This window comes from Myxocyprinus asiaticus, chromosome 33 (assembly GCF_019703515.2).
Source record: "Myxocyprinus asiaticus isolate MX2 ecotype Aquarium Trade chromosome 33, UBuf_Myxa_2, whole genome shotgun sequence".
Lineage (NCBI taxonomy): Eukaryota > Metazoa > Chordata > Actinopteri > Cypriniformes > Catostomidae > Myxocyprinus > Myxocyprinus asiaticus.
In genome coordinates this window covers 7674481-7691178 of record NC_059376.1, presented here as the reverse complement: position 1 = coordinate 7691178, position 16698 = coordinate 7674481, and the positions used below count along the sequence as shown (strand labels likewise).

Here is a 16698-nt window from a genome sequence, read left to right as displayed (position 1 = left end):
TTGAGCTGTCGGGTCGGATTTGGAGCAAAATCGCAGGCTTATTTCATTCATCCTTACATCATTACATCCTGTCCGTCACAGGTAAATTAAATTAAAAGAAATTTAATGAAATTCATATGACGGTTCATAAGTTTATTCTTTAATAATACATTTGATTTTTCAGTATAAACAAATGGTGTTTTCCCAGAAATATTACACAGTAAAAAAAATAAAAGTGCAAAACAAATAATACTGAAAAAAAAAACATTGAGAGATTTACTTAATTATTGTAGTTTTTCCCGGCTAATAGCAAGTAATGCATCTCAATGCAGTGTTTCTATTACAACATACTTAGAAGTCGAACCAACAAGCACAGCAGGGAGTTGGATTAATGCATTTATTTGTGTTCTAATTGTCCTACAAAACATTTTTATGTGCTTCAGTCCCATTTACCCTCTTCCTAGCATGCACTGGGACATGAATAATATGGTTGCATCATTTGCATGGTTTTATTTATATTGTTGTTGTTGTTGCTGTTGATTTTGTTGTCACTGTAGGTAACTTGTTGCTTTGCGATGTCAGGATGAGTTTGTTTCTCTAATAAAATTAATTTGTTGATTGTTATACATGTTGTGTTTCATGAACCAATCGCCGAGGTCTGTGTGTGCCATTTTAAATACTTTGTTTTTCTTTCTCATAATTGTTCATGTGATCAGTAAAAATGTGATATTACTGGTTTAAGACAGGAAGCACATCACTCTCCAAGAAATACAGTGTATGGTTATAGAAATGTACTGTAAATGAGATGCTCAAAATATTGAACAGTTAAAAACCATGTAAACAAAGGATGCAAATGTCATAGGACTAAGTTGACAGAGTTTAAAAAATCTTCTTAAAGTTACTTAATTTGAATATGTAGGCCTAATTGTTAAATATGTAAAACCAATATGTAAAAGTCATGACAGGTTGATATTTTAAGTTCAGTTAGTTTACTTAAAAAAATTATATTGAAATAATATACTTCTTTTTAAGTTTTACAATCACATCACTCTATAAATAAATAAAAAGTAATAATGTTTAAAATACAACTTATAGAAATTTGTGTCATTTATTTGACTATATTTAATACATTTCCATTATATGGACAATCATGGAAGAACACTTAATTTCCAGGAATGTTCTAATTTGCTCAATATATGAAACTATGAAAGATTCAAATTATCAATCTATTTTTAATGGGGTTATCTGAAAATCATGGGCGTAGATTCCAGGGGGATGGGGGAGAGGTAACCCCCTGTGACGAGGGGGTTACCTCTCTTTATTTAAAGAGAGACAGCAAGTACAATATTAAGTTATGTAAGTTAACAAAAATTCTACCTATTAGGGAATAAATAGGCATACGTGCTCAAATACAGTAAAACAATTATGTCACAAAATGTGTCTTGGGCTAATGAAATTGTGTAGTGTGACTGTTTTGAATTTCTTCGAATTAGAATTCAGGAAATTCCACTTCCACTTCAATTCAACTTCCTGTGGGGCGTGGCCAATTCAATTCAAATTCCATCTCAACAAAGTCTTTCTAGCAAGTCAGTCCACTGTCGGCCATGTTTGGAATGCTTTTGGGAGGCTATTTCAAGTCATGCCAGTGCAGCTCCTATCTATTTGAATGGGGAAAGACAGAAATCTCAAAAACAGTTGGTCAAGATTACGATAAAAGTACATATTTCAAATAAGCAATCAAATCTGACAATACTGGTATCATAAATTGTGTTACTTTACCTCAGATTATGCTAGACTAGTACAATACAAACAATACTAGTAGATAACTATAGAAAAATACAGTATAGATCTTATTCACACTAACACCATCTTTGATTTCACTATGTAACACAATTTTTGTTCCTGGGTAGTAAGTGTTATTTCCTAATTGCTTATGCCTCAAAAGTATAGAAAATGGCTATTATTCCCCACAAACTTTGCTTTTGTGACCAGGACAGTGATATTTTGAAATGTACCTATTTCCAATAAGAAAACGGGCGAATTTGTGTCTTTTCATTCACATAAAGTCAGAAAAAAACAACATATGAATCCAAAATTCTTCTTTATCTGTGGTCCGACGAAGACAGCGGCTTTGACCTTTGCCTCAGACAGCTTAGGGAAGAAGTCTTGAAGGTACTTGAAAGCTGCCGACTCCTTATCTAGAGCTCTGACAAATTGTTTCATAAGGCCCAATTTGATGTGCAGTGGTGGCATCAGCACCTTCCGGGGGTCCACCAGTGGCTCCCAATTGATGTTGTTCCTCCCCACAGAGAACTCGGTCCGCTGTGGCCAGTCCCGCCTGAGGTAGTGCGCCTTGGTGTCCCTGCTGTCCCAAAGGCAAAGATAGCAGGGAAACTTGGTAAAACCGCCATCAGGAATGCTACAATTTTGAAGTCTCCTATGACCTCCCAGCCATACTCATCATAATTCAAAGTCGTCCAGCAAGGTCTTGATGCTGTTCTAATCCTCTTTGAGGCGCACCGAGTGAGCCAGGGGATGAGACGGGTACTTGTTACCATTATGGACCAGCACGGCTCTGATTTTGTGAACAAAAAGACACAAATTTACCCGTTTTCTCATTGGAAATGGATACATTTCAAAATATCACTGGCCTGGTCACAAAAGCAAAGTTTGTGGGGAATAATAGCCATTTTCTATACTTTTGAGGCATAAGCAATTAGGAAATAACATTTATACAAGGGTTATCTTCATCAAAGCAAGTACTATTTAGGTTTAGAATAACATATCAACTTGAAAATAGAACAAATGACTCCATCTCTGAATATTTCCCAGTCATGATCACACACAGGCGATGTCCAAGTAAAGGCTGAAACATACTTCACCAACATACGCAAACGCAGATGCGAGCGCTTGGCCAACGTGTGGTCCCGATGTACATTTTGCGCTCTTGCATTGCTCTGGCGGTTACAAACCTCAGACCACAAGAGGGCAGTAGATTTTTTTGGCACGACCACGACACTGGTGCTGCGTACCAAACCACGAAAATGCTGCCTTCGGAGGCAGGATGAAAATAAGGTGCTTTTCAAAGTGTTCGGAGACCAGTTTCCTTAAGAGTTCCATTCATTCAAAACAGCTGTCAGTTAAGCCATTAACTGATTAGGCAGAAAGTCAGCTGCCTACGTTTTCAGATGCAGCCCAGATGTGGTAGATGAGTCGATAGTTGAGGAGTGGGTAGAGACATGGAGAAAAAAAGTTCAAAAAAAGTCGTACATATTTTCTGAAAAGATTCACCTCAAATAGCTGCCCGAGTCCACCATGACAGTTGATGATTGAAAGAAACCCGCTCTAGCACCCCTTGCGGCAACGCTGAGAATGCAGCGCGTACTTGTGTTATGAATTGAGTGCTGACACATTTCACAACGCAACGACACGTGAAATCGAGCTTGCATATAGCAAGGTGCGTCTGCGTTCACGTACTGCGTAGAGTATGTTTGGGCCTTAAGCTTAAACATGATTCATTCAGAAGAGCAGTGTCGAAACAACTCGTGTAATGTGTTCTTCCGCAAATTGCTTGCAAATTTTAATTTCAACCACAGATGTCGCTAAAGAGCACAAAGTTCCTTAGTGCAGCTATAAATGGTCATTTTTGGTCTTTCACTGTCATTTTAGTTTTTTCTCACCCATAAAAGAAAAATCAGACTGTGCATTACTTTTGAACAGTGTCATCTTTATTACTTACTATTTCATCTAAGAGTAATAGTGAACAACACAATAAATTACAAGTCTCTGCATGCTCATCTATACATTACTGTTGACATGGAACCAGTACATTGATCATTGTACCTTTCTCTTTCTAATGGACCTGCTGGAAATAATGCAAAAAAGCAGCAAAATATAAAGTGCATGTCACAAGAGCTTTTCATATCACTTTCTTAAACACTTTGCACTCAGCATAATCCAAACTAAACAGGTTACCATATTCCATACTATACATTTGTGTGGGATTACTGGTGAATAATGACTCTTACACATTTACAGTCTGACCGCAAAGATCAGAATATGGTCAGATGAGGAAGTCAGTGGTGAAACATGAAAAACAACTTAAAGATTAAATCTCATAAAGCCTGTCAAAACATGTTCGTGCTATATTCCACCCCCAAAATAGAACAAATAAGAAACTGTATTTTGCAAAGAAAAATTAAGACCGTTTAGGACCATTAGGATTTTGTCTTATTGTGACATTATTTTCAAGACAATTTCAAACATATTTCATCTGCAATTCTCATTACTGTAATACAAAAAAGTAAATATGCAAAAATTCATTGTGGCAGGATAGTGTTCATGACTGAATTATGAGATTTCACATTACAGTAAGAATGTTGAGGGGAAGACGTCACAATGCAGAAAAGAAGCTACATTTTCTTCATGCAATATTATAGAATATTCTTTGTTTTTTGATATTATGGTGAAATATAAGTCAGACATTTATTCGTCAGATTCACCCAAAAATAGTGCCCAACTTCACATAAAAACTGGTTTGCCTATGCATTTCTTATATACCATGTTAAATTAATGTATCAATATGCACCATATTGACACAACATACGATTAGTATTAATATGGGGCAGGCATGAAGAAAACAATGAGGCACAAAATTATCACTGATTACATCAGGTCAAATGATACTCGATAGAAAAAAATATTTTGAACTGTGTAAAAAAAAAAAAAAAAAAAAAAAGATTGTGTTGTGTATCAAGAGTTTACAAAATGGTTGCATCTCAAACAATCTCTTCATTTTTTTTAATGCTCCAAAATAAATTGGGAAGAGAGTGACAAGATTTTAACTCAGCTTGGATTTACACAAAAAAAAAAAAAAAAAGAAAATCCACTAAATTCCTCTACAAGCCTGCACACTAGCAAATCTCAGACTATATAAAGAACTCAGGACTTTTTTTTTTTTTTGTAGTCTATCATTATTTACTCACCCTCATGTTGTTCCAAACCCATATGCCTTTCTGCAATGATAAATGCAATGAAACTGAATGGCGACTTATTCTAACAAACTGCCAAAACCTCCTTTTGTGTTTCAAAGAAAGAGAGTCATATAGGTTTTGTACAACATGAGTGTAAAATGATGACCGAATGATAATTTTTAGGTGAACTATCCCTTTAAGTTAATTGTACGGCACATGCCCCGAATAATAACAAGGCATGTGAAAGCCTATTTAAAATAGGCATCTCACTTTTTGCAACTTCCAGTGGCATACAGAAAAATCTCAGTCTGGGAATCTATATAACCACAATCTACACAGGGGTCAAATGCTTTGCATAACCTCTTATACAAAGAATAAATAATCACTCCTGTATTAAATAGAAAAAGAATCAGTAAGAAACAAAAAGGAAGCTCTCTTCAAACTGGCACGTCACAAAAGGCAGGTCTCATATTTCAGAGCAATACATACTAACAGAAAAAAAAAAAATACATTGTAGAACCTATAAAAGAAAACAAATGCAATGAGCAATAATATTTGCTATGTAACAAGTGTTCAATTATTTGCAGAAGTAGATATTAAAAGTGCAGCGGTAGAGAGAGAGAGATGAGTTTGCTGGGCTCTACACTGCTCATGGCGTTGATCAGAGTCGATCTCTTTATCGACCCTGTTGAAGGTACTGTTGTATGAACATATTTAACTCACTGTCCAGCCAGCCAGCTTTATTCCTGTAGAAGAAACCACAAACATGCACGTTATTTATGAAATGTTATATGATGTTCTGGCTGATCACATAATTCCAGTGCTGAAGTCAGTGTATTGAGATCAATCCTCAGGATAACTGCAACTAAACAGCCAATGGGTAATTCAACATTTCAATCATGTGATTAGTGATGTCAGACTTTCACCTGAGCAGTTTGGCTTTACTCTGCAGGGAGTCCAACTGTTCGATCTTGTTGTTCAAGTCTCGAATCTCATCCTCCAGCTGCTGTCGTGTGACGTCCACCTGCTGACAGAGCTGAGCGAAGGTGCTGGCCAGCTCCCTGTTCAACACAAAGACAGCTTTACATGTTAGCAGGCTGCTGCAATGAGTGCTTCTGAGGAACATCTAGTCAAATTCTCTGAGGTTCATACGTAGCATCAAACCTTTGGAAGAAATTCAGAAGGCTTGGACCTGCACACTTTAGGTCTTCACATGTCTCGTGCATTTTAGATGCCTAACAATGCTCGTGTCCATGAAATAAAAACTAAAATATAATTAACAAAATCTTTGCTGACACATGCACTAAACACTTTTTTTTATTTACCCTTTAATTTTTTTTTTGTAATTCCCATTTTTCTCAATGGTGATTCTCATGACTATAATGCAGTCATTTAAAATAATGCAATGATTTTTAAATGTATTTCTTTAAATAAGCATAAATAAAAGTCACAGGGTTCCCAAACTGAATTTCCATTAATCTTCCAGGATTTATTTTAAGATCATTATTATTATTATTAATTCCCATGACTTTTCCTGCCCTGGAAATTAGGGATGTACCGATCCAATACCTGTATCGGTATCGGCTCCGATACTTACATTTTTAGACAGATCGGTATCGGTCCGAAGACACTGATCCAAATCCGATACTGTGTGTTAGTCATGTTCGTTACTGTCAAGCTCCAAAACTGACATAAAAAGAACCATAAAAGCACCATTAGAGTAGTTCATATGACTCGCGCACTGTATTCAAAGTCACTTGAAGACGTGCGATAGCTTTATGAATCGCAAAAGGCTGTGTTCAGTAAGTAAATATACACAGGTAGTATGAACGCGCAGTACGTTAGTGAATGGCGCTGCTCTGTTGATACACATACATAGCACGCGCAGGCTGGTGAGGCGGTCGCGGCTATTTTCAGGCCTCAGAGCTCGTGGTTATTTTCATATGCGAGCGCTACTCATGAACAACATCTCGGTTCAATTATAATATGCATTTAGAACGGCACCGGAGGAGCATTTCACCAGAATTTGAATAAGCGAATTAAACTACTGTGGAGTAGCCCACAAACAGGCTCGTACAGGACTTCCTGGAGCGTCAGGATCATCAAAATAAAACAGTGTGGGTTTTAAAGTTAAGTGCATGACTGAAATATATTAGTTTATTTTAAAGTTCTTAGTCAATAATAATAATAATAATTTCTTATTTTCATTATTATTTGTTTACAATTTATAACAATATTTAAGTTGAATGTGTTTAAATGAAAAGTTGACTGATATCTTACAACTAAATTGAACAAAAAAAGAAATGTGAATCCTTTAAAGTCCAGATACAAGTTTTGCAAAGAAAACTGGCTTCATTTCTACTGATGACTTATACTGGAATTACTGTTAATTTTGCTGCTACATTATCCAGTATACTGGTTAACAATAAAGTCTCTTAATAGACTATACATTTATATTGAAATAATGTGTTGTTAGAGGTTTGTGTTTCTTTACATATTTAAGAGTACTCCCAATTAGTTCCACACAATAATGTAAAGACATTCTAAACTGATTATGCAAAAAAACAACAACACTGGTATTGGACCGGCCGATACTGAGATTTCAGATATCAGAAGAGAAAAAGTGGTATCGGTGCATCCCTTCTGGAAATCACCATTTTAAAATTTCCCTGATTTTTAACCTTTTCCATGACCGTGGGAATCCTGCAGGCAGTTTCTCGTAAATGTGCTCCTATTGCCCTGTAATGATGTTCAAAGAAATTCAAGCTTAGCTGTATAAGGTTGAGGTTCCCAAATATCAAACACCACATTTAGATCTGTAAAAACAGTGGTCCTTTTAAGATAATAGTTCACTCAAAAATGATAATTCTCACATCATTTACCCACTCATATGTCGTCTCAAACTCATATGACTTACTTTCTTCTGCAGAACACAAAAAGTTGTCCATACAAACCATGTCAAAGGGGTCCAAACCTTTTAAGCTGCAAAAAGGACATAAAGGCAGCATAAAGGTAATCCATACGACTCAAGTGGTTTAATCCATGTTTCTAGAGTGATACGTTTGGTTTTGTGTGAGAGGTCAGCGCTCTGCGCAACCATCAAGCGTGAGGAAGTGTAATCGAGTTTCAAATCATGATCATGTTAAGGAGACTGCAGATGGAAAGACTTATAGTAAAAAAAATAAATAAAAAAAAAAGTGTTACATTGTGGTCGGTTCTCACCCAAAACTGATCGCATCACTTCAGAAGACATGGTTTAAACCACTCGAGTCTTATGGATTACCTTTATGCTGTAATTATTTGAGCTTGGAATTTCTGGACCCCATTGACTTGCATTGAATGGACGGACAAACAGACATCATATAATCCTCAATCTCAGCTCGTGTTCTGCATAAGAAAATCATATAAGTTTGAGACCGCATAAAGGCCTTTGCACACCAAAGGCGATGCGATTATGAGAGGCAAATTGCCTGTGGTGCGTCTATTCGCTCCATGTGTGAATGTCTCGTTAGGAATCTATTGTTTCGATTTAAAATGTTAATTGTGGTGAGAAATCATGCCGAATATGTGCATTTGGTGTGTAAACAATGAGAGAATTAAAAATGTTTGGTGAACTATTACTTTAAATGTGGTCCAAACTGATCTGCATTTATAAAACACCCAACCCCACCCTATGTCATCATCATTTTTTAAAAAAAAATTTTATATATATATTTTATTGTTATATGAAATTATAACATCATTTAGCATTAACATCAACCTTTTTGGTGCTTTGTGGAGATTGATATCGCCTGGTTACTATGAACTATTATTTTCTGGCAATAGTTGCATACATTTTCTACTTCTGATTTACACAGAACAATAAACAGTATTCAGGTTTGGGATGACATGACTGAGATAAAATAATAATGTTTTGGGCAAAAAATTCCTTTAATCCCATTTACAGTGTTATTTCTCCACTAGAGGGCGTTAGTGAAGAGCTGTTTCAGGTAAATCTCTACTTATATGTGAGTGCTAATGTAATATATAAGTGACAACAACATCTGCATTGACATTCAGACTCTACACAACCTACACTCTCTGGATTAAATTGGACTAAGCAGCTTTCTATGAAGTCTGATGCGGAAAAGAGTGTCACGCTAGAATGTGTGTTTGTACATATCATTTTATTATAATTTTTCCTTGTATTTCAGTTTTTCTCTTACTACTGAAATCATCTAAACATTTACACACTTCAACCCTACTATGACAGCACCAAACACAAAGAAAGATTAATCTAACCCCTTGTTGCTTGAGTTATATAATACTCTATATGTGAACTACTAGATATTTACATTTCCTGAAGAATGATGACTGAAGTGTAAATCATGATTGGAGTTTATATTTTAGGATTTCTTCTTAGGCACCAAATAGAGTAAATCCCCCAAACGTTCCTAAGCTAATGGAATCATTTTGGGGTCCAAGGTAGGCAGGATTTGACATGACGCAACACTGCTATAATCTGTGCAAAGGTAGATTCAGCCTTCATACTTACTGCTGCACCTGATGGCTACAATTGGATCCAGTGTAGCTGACGATGAGCTGCAGTTTCTCACTGGCGTATTCCACAAACTGTCTTTTAAATGCTCGCTCTTTGGCCCTGGTGGTCCAGGTGAATCTCTCGTACACATACAGCAGCCCGTAAAGACCGAGAGAGAGAGCAATGAGCCTCCAGCCCACTGCCTTCCAGATCTGACACACATGCAGAGAGATCAAACATTTGATAGACAAATATTCCACCAATTATTATGACTGATCAAATTAATATACCAGGAGAAACTATAATGAAAACGAAGAAGCTTTATAATAACATATCTGAAGGAATGGTTCACCCAAAAATGAAAATGAACAATTCCCTTACCCTTATTCCAAACCTGTATGCTGTTATTTTTCCAGTGGAACACAAGAAGAATTTTGAGGAATCTTCACGCAGCTCTTTTCCATACAACAACAGTTCATTACCATGTCTGCCAAGCTCCAAAAAGGACAAAAACAACATCATAAAAGTAACTTTTAAGTCTTCTGAAATCATAGAACAGGTCTATTTGAGAAACAGACTGTAAATTATGTTGTTATTCACTGAAAATCTTCTCCTCCAATCCAGCCATTAAATCATATTTGCCACCTATGGCATGATGACGTTTGATCACGAGACATACTAGAACCAGTACCGCTTGATGTCCAACCTATGGCACTGGCGACATTTGATTAGGGAGATTTTTACTGAATAAAAATCTGAATTCAGTCTGTTCCTCACTTAAAGCTATTGTATGGCTTCAGAAGACTTGAATTATAGTTGAATGGACTTTTAAATTTAATTTTTGTTTTTTTTTGGAGCTTGACAGGTCTATATAAACTGTCATTGTATGAAAAAGAGCTGCATGTTGATTCTTCAAAATTATCATTTTTCTGTTTCAGAAAAAAAAAAAAAAAAAGACAGCATACAGGTTTGGAACAACGTAACAGTGAGTAAATGACAATTTTCATTTTAGGGTGAGCCATTCCTTTAAGCTAATCAAAATAATACAGGTACAGATGAATTCTGGTGTGTTAGATAAAGTGCTTGTTAAAACAGTTTACAATTATTTGACACGTTCTTACCACTCCTCCAACAACTATGATGCCCATCGACGTCCGGGAGGTGAGTGATGCCAATCCAGTTACCATGGATACCATGAGCTCTTCCTGGGTCATGGATCCCTGAGGGAAAGGAGGCATACTGGTGCTGACCGGAGTGATGGCCATCGGCCTGGGAACCTGACACAACACAAACACACACACTTCATTTACATCTTCAATTAGTACTAATCCTTCACAAAAGACAGGATGTTTCACACTGACAGTTCTTAACATTCATATAATTATTACTGCTACAAAACAGCTTAAGAGTTTAAGAGATTACATATATGGATTAATCTCATGAAAGTTGTCAAGAACATCCACTAGTAAAACTTTACCCCAAAATCAAAGAAATAAAAAAAATAACATTAAGAAAATGAAGCCTATTTTGAGAACATTAAGATTTGTGGCATTTTATAATGTCCACAAAAAAAAACAAAAAAACAAAAAAACAAACACAACACACCTGATATATTATCAACAGGTGCATAGGAAAAACCTATTCAAAGGAATAGTTCACCCAAAAATGAAAATTCTCATGATTTACTCACACTCCTGGCATCCCAGATGTGTATGACTTTCTTCTGCAGAACAACTTTTAACTTTATCAATTTTCACAAGATTTTTAGAAGAATATTTCAGCTCTGTAGGTCCATACAAAAGTGAATGGGTGCCAAAAGTTTGAAGCTCCAATATCCACATAAAAGGGAGCATAGAAGTAATCCATAAGACTGCAGCGGTTAAATCCATGTGTTCAGACATGATGTGATAGGTGTGGGTGAGAAACAGATCAATATTTAAGTCCATTTTTACCATAAATTCTCCTCCCTGCCCAGTAGGAGGCGATATGCACAAATAATTTAAATCACCAAAAACTAAATAAGGAGAAAGTGAAAGTGAAGTGGAGACTGACTAAGCAGGGAGGAGAATTTATAGTAAAAAGTTATAGTAAAGATCTCTGTGGCTCTTCTCACATCGCTTCAGAATATATGAATTTAACCATCAGAGTTGTCTGGAGTACTTTTATGCTGCCTTTTGGAGCTTCAAAATGTTGCCACCCATTAACTTGCATTGTATGGACCAACAGACCTGAGATTTTCTTCTAAAAATCTTCATTTGTGAACCGCAGAAAAAAAAGAAGAAAAAAAAGTCATACAAATCTGGAATGGCATAAGGGTGAGTAAATGATGAGAGAATTTAAATTTTTGGGTGAACCATTCCTTTAAATGTTTTATGAATTATGTTTGATTAATTTATGGAGCTTAATGAATTTGTCATAATAATTTTACTTTTAAATTTTTGTCCGCAAATGAAAAAAGTTTCTCATTCTCATCAAATCTTTATATATATATATATATATATATACACACACACACACACACACACACACACACACACACACGCGCGCGCGCACGCACATGCACACACAGGCGGAATGTACAGATTTAGCTGTTTCAGAAGGAAATTGGTACTTTAATTCACCAAAGTGGCATTCAACTGATCACAAAGTATAGTCAGGACATTACTGATGTAAAAAAACCAGCACCATCACTATTTGAAAAAAGTCATTTTTGATCAAATCTAGACAGGCCCCATTTCCAGCAGCCATCACTCCAAACATCTTATCCTTGAGTAATCATGCTAAATTGCTAATTTGGTACTAGAAAATCACTTGCCATTATATCAAACACAGTTGAAAGCTATTTGGTTCATTAAATGAAGCTTAACATTGTCTTAGTGTTTGTTTTTGAGTTGCCACAGTATGCAATAGACTGGGAAGTCTTAAGGTCAATATTAGGTCAAAAATGGCAAAAAAGAAACAGCTTTCTCTAGAAACTCATCAATCATTGTTTTGAAGAATGAAGGCTCTACAATGCTTGAAATTGCCAAAAAACTGAAGATTTCATACAAAAGCTGTACACTAGTCTTCAAAGACAAAGGACAACTGTCTAACAAGGACAGAAAGAGATGTGGAAGGCCAGATGTGCAACTAAACAAGAGGATAAGTACATCAGAATCTCTAATTTGAGAAATAGACGCCTCACATGTCCTCAGCTGACAGCTTCATTGAATTCTACCTGCTCAACACCAGTTTCATGTACAACAGTAAAAAGAAGACTCAGGGGTGCAGGCCTTATGGGAAGAATTGCAAAGAAAAAGCCACTTTTGAAACAGAAAAACAAAAAGAAAAGGTCAGAGTGGGCAAAAAACACAGACATTGGACAACAGATAATTGGAAAAGAGTGTTATGGATCTTAACCCCATTGAGCTTTTGTGGGATCAGCTAGACTGTAAGGTGCGTGAGATGTGCCCAACAAGACAGCCACATCTATGGCAAGTGCTACAGGAAGTGTGGGGTGAAATATCACCTGAGTATCTAGACAAACTGACAGCTAGAATGCCAAGGATCTGCAAAGCTGTCATTGCTGCACGTGGAGGATTTTTTGAAGAGAATTCTTTGAAGTAGTTCTGAAGATTCTTTTTCAAATTGTAATAGTAATTTTTCACGTTATTAATGTCCTGACTATACATTGTGATCAGTTGAATGCCACTTTGATGAATAAAAGTACCAATTTCTCATTAAATTTCAAATTTCAATCTTTTGGCTGCCAGTGTGTATTATATATACAGTTGAATATATATATATATATATATATATATATATATATATATATATATATATATATATGTACAGTTGAAGTTAGAAGTTTACATACACCTTAGCCAAATACATTTAAACTCAGTTTTTCACAATTCCTGACATTTAATCGTAGAAAACATTCCCTGTCTTAGGTCAGTTAGGATCACTACTTTATTTTAAGAATGTGAAATGTCAGAATAATAGTAGAGAGAATGATTTATTTCAGCTTTTATTTCTTTCATCACATTCCCAGTGGGTCAGAAGTTCACATACACTTTGTTAGCATTTGGTAGCATTGCCTTTAAATTGTTTAACTTGGGTAAAATGTTTTGGGTAGCCTTCCACAAGCTTCTCACAATAAGTTACTGGAATTTTGGCCCATTCCTCCAGACAGAACTGGTGTAACTAAGTCAGGTTTGTAGGCCTCCTTGCTCGCACACGCTTTTTCAGTTCTGCCCACAAATTTTCTATCAGATTGAGGTCAGGGCTTTGTGATGGCCACTCCAATACCTTGACTTTGTTGTCCTTAAGCCATTTTGCCACAACTTGAGGTATGCTTGTGGTTATTGTGCATTTGGAAGACCCATTAGCTTTAACTTCATGGCTGATGTCTTGAGATGTTGCTTCAATATATCCACATAATTTTCCTTCCTCATGATGCCATCTATTTTGTGAAGTGCACCAGTCCCTCCTGCAGCAAAGCACCCCCACAACATGATGCTGCCACCCCCATGCTTCACGGTTGGGATGGTGTTCTTCGGCTTGCAATCCTCACCCTTTCTCCTCCAAACATAATGATGGCCATTATTGCCAAAAAGTTCAATTTTTGTTTCATCAGACCAGAGAAAATTTCCCCAAAAAGTAAGATCTTTGTTCCCATGCACACTTGCAAACTGTAGTCTGGCTATTTTTATGGCAGTTTTGGAGCGTTGGCTTCTTCCTTGCTGAGCAGCCTTTCAGGTTATGTTGATATAGGAATCGTTTTACTGTAGATATATATATATATATATATATATAGTCTACCTGTTTCCTCCAGCATCTTCACAAGGTCCTTTGCTGATGTTCTGGGATTGATTTGCACTTTTCGCACCAAACTACATACATCTCTAGGAGTCAGAATGCATCTCCTTCCTGAGTGGTATGACGGCTGCGTGATCCATTTCCTTCAGGTGTTTGGAAATTGCTCCCAGGGAACCAAACTTGTGGAGAACAATTTTATTTCTGAGGTCTTGGCTGATTTCTTTTGATTTTCCCATGATGTCAAGCAAATAAGCACCGAGTTTGAAGGTAGGCCTTAAAATACATCCACAGGTACACCTCCAATTCAGTACACCTCCTATAAGAAGCTAATTGGATAAAGGCTTGACATCATTTTCTGGAATTTTCCAAGCTTTTTAAAAGGCATAGTTAACAATGTATGTAAACATCTGACCCACTGGAATAGTAATATATACAATTAAAAGTGAAACAATCTGTCTGTAAACAACTGATAAAAAAAAATTACTCGTGTCATACACAAAGTAGATGTCTTAAATGACTTGCCAAAACTATAGTTTGCTAATATTAAATCTGTGGAGTGGTTAAAAAATGAGTTTTAAATCACTTGAACCTAAGTGTATGTAAACATCTGACTTCAACTATATATTAAAAATGAAAATGACAAACAGAATGAAGATTTATTGTATTAATATATTATTTAATAAGAATAACAAGGCAGGCCCAAGTATTTTAAAAGTTCATGTGAGACGTTGTTTCTGCAACAGCCCCAGAGCTCCGACGCTCAGTGTAAACATCAGCGTCCAAATTCACTCATTTCGTTCACTCACTGCTGAGATATAGTGCACTCACTGCCAATTCACAATATAGGAAATAGTGAATGAGTGAACGATTTTGGACACAGGCACTCTCTTCACCATACGGTCGCCTCGCGCCCGCACATCTCACACGCGCCCCCGCCCACCTCACTGTGCACGCGCAGAAATGCTGTCTGTTTGCGCTCCAGTTGTCAATCACGCGAACGGCAAAGCAAAAGACATTTACACTTAACTTGGATGTTTACATGGATTTATACAGTTAATCACCCGAAGAGGCTGCAATAGTTTACAGTACTCCCGCGATGGCGTGGGGTCAATGCGTAAATACTGCTTATGACATGCGGGACACAGGAAAGCGCACTTTTACATTACCGCACTGATTTGAAAATGTACACTTAAAAACTCTCTACACTAAAAATGTCTCAAGAGCCCATATTTACAGAATCACCCTGAAAATGAACATCACCATGTCACAGAAATGCCCGCATTATCATTAGAGCCACAACTTACCTCAATGTGCAGCCTTAAATTGGAGCTGCAATTTTAATCTTAAAATATCTGCTTGTCTTGATGTTAAATGAAGGCACTGCATGATGAAACTATTCTTTTTTCACAGTGCGGACCTAAGAAAGTGTTTCACTTTGTTTGAAGAGCATGATGCTGCAGCAGTGATAAACTCGGCTTGAGTGACAGTCTGTGACAGCGCGCGTAGCTGTGTGAACTTCCGCTGTCGTAAAAGTCCCATTCAATAATCTCTCAATAAATTATGCATTAATTTAAATTAAACCCAGTAATGTAACGACAGGAACGCCGCCCACTGTAACGAAGTAAAAGTAAAAAAATTTAATTCGAAATTTACTTAAAGTAAAAGTACCCACTTTTAACCCTACTCTAAAAGTACACTTTTTTCCAAAAAGTTACTCAAGTAAATGTAACGGACTAAAAGTAGCATGTTACTACCCACCTCTGTTCAAATGTAAAATAATCATTGCATTATACTATTTTGTTTTAACTGTAAAACTAAGAATTGAAGGATTGAAATGAGAATAAAAAAAATAAAAAATAAAAAATTTGTAAAACGTCCTGATGCATTACAGTATTCAGAATTTTGGAGAAAAATATTCCTTTCATTAAAATGCAAAATAATAATAATAATAATAATAATAATAATAATAATAATAATAATAGTACAAAAAAAAAACATTAACATCAGTAAATGCATTAGGTACCATGAATTAACAATGAACAGTCTGTTTTTATGCCATTTATAAATCTTGGTTAATGTTAATAGATAAAAAATGCAATTGTTAATTGTAAGTTCATGTTAGTTCATAATCTATTAACTAATTTTAACAAACAACTTTCAATTTTAAAACTGTATTAGTATGTTGAAATTACCATTAACCAAGACTAATAAGTGCTGAAAAAATATTGCTCATTGTTAATTCATGCTAACTAAATTCAACAAATACAACCTTATTTTAAAGTGTTACCAAAAACTCTTCTAAAGCATCTTATATTACATTAGCCATAACATCAGAATTCCAAAGCATGCATTGTTAATTGTCAATTTTCCAATTTTAAGCTAAAACCTGATCTTAAAGCCAAAACTAAATCAAAATGACATGCGCTA

General features: G+C 35.9%; 1 protein-coding gene across 1 annotated transcript in view; it reads right to left on the bottom strand.

Annotated features, from left to right (window-relative positions):
* Positions 1–4695: 4695 nt before the first annotated feature.
* Positions 4696–16698, bottom strand: part of LOC127424402 (mitofusin-2) — a 54531-nt gene continuing 42528 nt past the window's right edge. The window contains exons 15-18 of the mRNA XM_051669576.1: positions 10593–10748; positions 9487–9683; positions 5879–6013; positions 4696–5698 (exon numbers count right to left, since the gene is read on the bottom strand). Of these exons, the coding sequence (XP_051525536.1) occupies positions 5629–5698; positions 5879–6013; positions 9487–9683; positions 10593–10748 (558 nt within the window). The 3' untranslated portion in view covers positions 4696–5628. The remainder of the gene's footprint in view (positions 5699–5878; positions 6014–9486; positions 9684–10592; positions 10749–16698) is intronic.